The 5,856-nt window shown below is 40.7% G+C and overlaps 1 protein-coding gene across 1 annotated transcript; it reads right to left on the bottom strand.

Annotated features, from left to right (window-relative positions):
- LOC135433365 (reticulon-1-A-like) lies at positions 1–1,092 on the bottom strand. Its single transcript, XM_064689383.1, has 2 exons — positions 556–1,092; positions 1–410 (listed from the first exon to the last, which is right to left on the bottom strand). Exons 1-2 carry the CDS (start codon positions 1,025–1,027, stop codon positions 85–87), a joined length of 798 nt encoding a protein of 265 aa, XP_064545453.1. The 5' UTR covers positions 1,028–1,092; the 3' UTR covers positions 1–84.
- Between the last annotated feature and the right edge of the window lie 4,764 nt (positions 1,093–5,856).

A 5,856-nucleotide genomic window follows, 5' to 3' on the forward strand; every position in this document is an offset into this window, starting at 1 on the left:
TTTGACGCAGAATTTGAATTTATTTCGATAGCCTACGTTTTGGGAGCCTCTGTTTGACAAACGCGTTTAGAATTGGTTAGATAATTACGACTGCTTGATGTGCTGGAAACCCTCAATGTGCGTGTCCGAGGTCTGCCAGCTGTGATCGGATGTATAGTCTTGCCCGCTGTCCTGCTCAAAGGATATAAACTGTCCAGTGTTATTGTCGAGCTCATTGTCCATGTAGTTGGCCTTCTGGTTAAGATCTGTTTCCATAACCTGTGGATCAACCGTGGCAGTTGGTACCGCGTTGATCTTGCTCTTGGGGGTCAGTAGCTGGTTCTTGAATAGTTGCAATTGTTGCAGTTGCTTGTTGATGGTCTTCTTCTTCCATTCGTACAGTTTGGGCAGCGTGAAGAGCAGCACGAAAGCTGTAATAGCGTGGGATAATAAATCTTATTTGTATGCCCTTTGTGTAGAAACGCAGCAATTACTAGCTTCACAATTCTCCTCCTATTTAAGCCTTGGCCTGCCGAAGATGGCCTTTGTTTGCTTTTTAGGAATTATTTCACTTACCCAGCACCAAGATAGTCATTCCATTGACATAGTCGCCCACAATGTTAAGGCCGCAAAGCATCATCAGAAGCTTCAGTGAGTCGAGCAGATCTTCGACCAGGAACAGTGAGCGCAAGCGCAACAGTATTGGATTGAGCTTAAGGGCCAGGATATAGGCCAGATGCTCGGCGGCCTCCTTTGAAATCGTCACATCCATGTCCAGATAGCGTTTCAAAGGATGCTCCACTAGGCTACTCTTACGCAGCTTTCGCATGGCCCACACATAGCAGGAATAGCAAATGCTTATGGAGATGGCTATCGCACCGGCCACGCTCACCACGCTGATAACCGGATTGGACGCCATGTCCAGGAGCAGCGTCAACATGAGGCAAAAGAAGAGCGCCGTCTTGCGCCAGTTGTGCCAGAGCAGCAGCGCCTGCCACGCCTTCCATGAAGCGGCAATATTTTCCTGCATGCGCTCATTAAGTTCCATTATTTGTAGCCTGTTTAAATATAGTTTATATTAATATCTAGATCTGTTTAGACAGCAAGTGAATTATTATTTTTGTATTTACTGAGAGCTGCCAACTGTGTTTAAGTTTTTTGTATGTTTTTTTGACTTGCGCGCAACTGAGTTATATTTCGCAATTACATAAAGCTCAAAAATTTATATAGGTTTATAGGGGCAACAAAGTTAATTGTAACTTTTGGCAATATTATAGCTAAGTTTATGGAATATTACCTTATTCGTTTGGCTTTATGTTAAATTGAAGAGGAATTTAAATTATATATTCGCAGACTGAATATTTATTTGTCTTTATTTGATTTCATATGAAATTTGAAGTCAAACGCAAAATTCAGCAAGGGATTTTTCCCCTTTTGGCCTAACTAGCCGAGCCATGTGTTGCCAGGTGCCGTCAGCTGCCGATATACCAGAAATCTTTTTTTTCATTCCTATAAACTTCACTGAAATATGCACAATAAATTGACGTTTGTTTTATGTGTGGTTTCGTGTGGCTCCCAAGAAGCGTTCCCATGTCGCAAGTTGTCCCTTGTGGGTTTAAAATTGTGTCTACTTTACATAAATTGAAATTCCTAATATGTTTGTTTAAGGCTGATTGAATTTCCTATAAACATATCTAAAATAATATATGTACATGAGTAAATCATTGCATCGCCAAGTTTCTGCACTTTGTATGCACTCCGCGCACAGCTTCTTCCTCTTTGATCTGTTGCGCCAACAAGTGTCAAGTTTTACACTCCGGCAGAGCCTATTGAGTCTCAAGGACATCGGCAAACATTTCCGTGGAGAGGTGTCATCGCCAATAGGTCACTAAAAGCCCTTAGCCTTCTGTGGCTCCATCGAGTGGCATTTGCCAATTGATTTGTCAAAGGAATTACGCTGATATTTTGAGCAAATAATATAAATCAGTGGCGTTAAAATGACATCGAGTGGTTGACAACCACCCTCGTAATTATACAACAAATTTTCGGAGTACTTGTCCGAGTCGAAGTGCTGAGTACTTCTGCGCAACTGAGAAAAATAAATAAAAAACAAGTTCTTTCCTTGGACAAAAAAAAAAAGAAATGTATGAATCGCGGACTGCCTGCGCCCTACTTTACCCTGATCCGATCCTACTTGCAGGGTCCATCTTTCAGGGTTAAAGTAAGGGCGGAGCAGTCTCCCTCCCACTGCATTCGAGCTGACGTTCCGCAAGATAGCGTACTCTCCCTATTTTCTTCCCAGACAAGCCTGCTCCAGACGCCCATGCTCTGGACTGTCTTCGCGCTCATTCCGAATGGCTTCAGCCTGGGATTACCTGGACCTTTTCAGCAACTGGACTCGACGCTGGAACGTAAGATTAAGTCCGGCAAAAAGATCCACAGTTTGCTTCACATTAAGACGAAGAGTGCCGCCAGTTCTGAGATTAAACGGACTTACCATAAAGCAAGGGAGAAACAAGATACCTGGGTGTCATCCTTGACAAGCGCCTAGCTTTCGCTAGCCACATCAAAGGAACTGTTTACGCTCCCGTAATAGCTCCTTAACTACCGTAGCAAACTTTCCATCACCTGCAAGCTGACGCATCCACCTGGCGATACGTAATACATATCTGGGGCTTGGGTGCTCCATCTAATCGCAAAAGAGCGCAATCCCTCCAGAGTTCGACTCTGCCCAGGATGGCAGGAGCTCCGTTTTACGCGTACTCCACAGAGATTGAAAGATCCCCTGGGTCGAAGAACAAAATTAAACCCACAGCGTAACAATCGGCTAGCTGCACACTTTTGGGTTAGAAAGCATTTTTTAAATGAGATCATATTGTCTCTAGGATTTTCATACAGAAAAATGCGCAGAATTAGATAGATTGGAGTTTCAAATTAAAGAAGCGAAGGAGAGTCAAAGAGAGTCGCCATGGAGAGTCGAAATACATTAGAGAAAAAGTTATAATTGTGATTAAACAAAAGCACAAGTAGTTCCAAGGTCTAGAGCCAGCTAAATCAAAAATTGTATATTAAAATAAAAAGATATCCAAATGCCCAACACTTAAGATTTGTGTGGTCGAAAGTGCCTTCTTTCTATTAAATTTTGTAAATATACCCTATATTTATGTTAGGGTATGATGTTCTATTATCAAATGCCCACAAAATCAAATAAGACTAAGTCAAAGCACACATGCCACTAAACACACACACGCACACGCAAGATTGTCAACCATAAATTTAACTAATATACAACTGACTCAGAGGCCCATCGGCCAACCACCCAACCACCGAACCACTCACTGAGTGGATAGGAATTTGCCGCAATAATCAAGCCAAGACTCGGGCCAAGTCGAATTACAGTTACAGTTAAGGTAACGCATGGCAATGGCCATAAAATGACACTGAGTGTCAGTTTCAATTAAACATGTTGACAGCTGTATGGGCAGCATATCCAAATATCCTCCTCTTCCTCCTCTTCCCGCTCCAACAACAACAACAACAATAACTCTGGGACTTATATAGCTCCGTCTAGGAGCAGACATAGCTCTGCATGTCTGAGGGTGGTTCAAGCAATTTCGATTTTAATACAAGAAATTCCGAGCATTGTTTGGCCGTGTATTGTTCCGTGTGAAGTGGGTAGATCGATTCATAGAGTTTAGTATTTACATGACAACTTTATCCGGGAGCTACGCCCAGTTCCTTTTCTTTTTTCCAGCTGCTGCACACATCTTACAGTTTTTGCATTGCCGTTTGGTATTTTGCTGGGATGTCTTTGATTTTTGACAGCCAATTGCAAGGAAACAAACAGCAAGGCTATTACAATTTAAGTAATTTTATGTGTTATGTGTTGCCAAGTCGTTCACTTATTTATTTGCTTGTTTTGTGTCGCCAAATATTACCTTAAGTTGATTTTCTTGAGATTTTTCGCAACATTTTCTGCCTCGTTTGTGTCTTGTTGTTGTCCTGTTGCTGTCCTTTTGTTATTACGGCCGCATTGACAACTTGTCAAACCCTTTATTATGCTCTCCTGTGGCCAGCATGGATGTTCTGTCGATGCTTCAAGGGATTTAGTTTAATTAAACTACTCGACATGATAAATACGAGTATTCCATGTCCTGTACACATGACGTTTGCATATTAATTTCCTGTAATTTTGATTGAGTTTTGCATAAATTTGCAAATGGTCAAAAATCAAAAGGAAAAGCATAAGAAACTATGCAAGGAACTGGCAGAGATCTATTCCAACTCGACTTACCCTCAAATCAAGTAATTGCAATGGTTATTACCAGCCTCAGCCTGCTCGAAGCACCTTCAAGTCGAAGCGGGATTTCATTTAATTGCAGCCTAGCAAATACTCAGAATTTTTCAGGCAGGCAATTTCTTGTTGCTTATTTGCAGTTGCTTTTGCTATATTTTTTTTGTTTTGGTCCGTAAGAGGGAACTTGGCTCTTTGTTTTCGTCACGGACGAGTGGCAAAAAGCAATCACAGAGCAGTTGCAGCCCCCCAAAAAAATAAACACAAATATCAGCCACATTTTTTTGCGCATTTTCCTCGCTGTCAAGGGTCTTTTGTATCATTGGTGAAATTAGAATTTCTCATTAAAATAAGTGTTGGCTGCTGGACCCGGTTGACTTGAGACATTCCCTTCGAGCAAGGTGCTCGGCCGTGCCAATGGACTTAAGTTCCGTCTTTCTCCGCCCTTCTCGGTCACTCATTAGTTGCGCCTCAAATCTGACTGACTCGGGCCTCAGCTCTGTAATTGTGTGTGTGTATTTGTATCTCTATTTCTGCTCCCCAATGTCGTCGCATTGTTCTTGCTCCATGACAGCTTGCCACTTCAGTTGTTGCCCGTTGGGGTGCCATGGGCAGGCGCATCACCTATCCTCACCACGCACCGCCGCTTGGCATTTTCAATTTTTAATGGGTTTTGTATCCAATTGCGTCAAGTTGCTTGCTAGTAATTAAAACTGCAACTCAACCCTTTCTTTTTTATTTTTTTTACTTTTTGGTTTGTTAGTCATCTTTGGCTCACAATCCTTTTGCCACTGCGGTTTAATAGGCTTAAAAACTGAAACACTTAACGATAATGCATAAAAGCCTCATTTGTGCTTTGATTGCTGAAGCAGTTGCTGATTTATCATACGGTCTACTTAAGTCAAACATTCTATCCCTTAACTTGCGAATGGTTTTGAAACCCTTTTACCTTTTCTTCATGCCCAATTGCCTCTTTAGTAATCCAATTTATGGCTTTTAAATATACTTTAGAATCCTTGCTAAGCATATTTCGTGGGGATTTAGTAATTACGAACTAAAATATAGTATAGATATAGTGCTGTAATATATGTTAAATAATTCTATTAAACTCCTTTCGTGGGCAAACAAATAAATTTATTCGACGAATGAACCTTTTCATTGACAATCTTTTGTTTATTTATTTTCATCATCTTCATTAATTAAACTGTTTATTCTGATTGGTGATCAACGCACAACCCAAGTGACCCGGTTTTAGGAAATTGGTTATATTCAACTTTTTTGTCATCCATTCGGAGAGGTTCAAACCAATTTTCAAAGATCTTTGTGAAACAGGGAAACAGGTCAGGACAAGAGTGGAATGTACCAGCTAGTCTGATATATATCTCAATATGTTAGTTTATTTTATTATTCTTTTTTATCATAATTTAGTAGTCTTGTAGACATTTTGCTGACAGCTTTGCAGATATGTAAGAATAATGAAGCTGAGTTTGATGAATAATGAAGCTGATCCTTGAAAAACAGAATATTTTGCCATTAAAGAACATAATTTTCGAACAATCATGCCTTTGGCATAAGATTTAGCA

The sequence above is a fragment of the Drosophila montana genome, unplaced genomic scaffold (assembly GCF_035044405.1).
Source record: "Drosophila montana isolate Dmon_TW-CO22-7 unplaced genomic scaffold, ASM3504440v1 contig_3217_1, whole genome shotgun sequence".
NCBI lineage: Eukaryota > Metazoa > Arthropoda > Insecta > Diptera > Drosophilidae > Drosophila > Drosophila montana.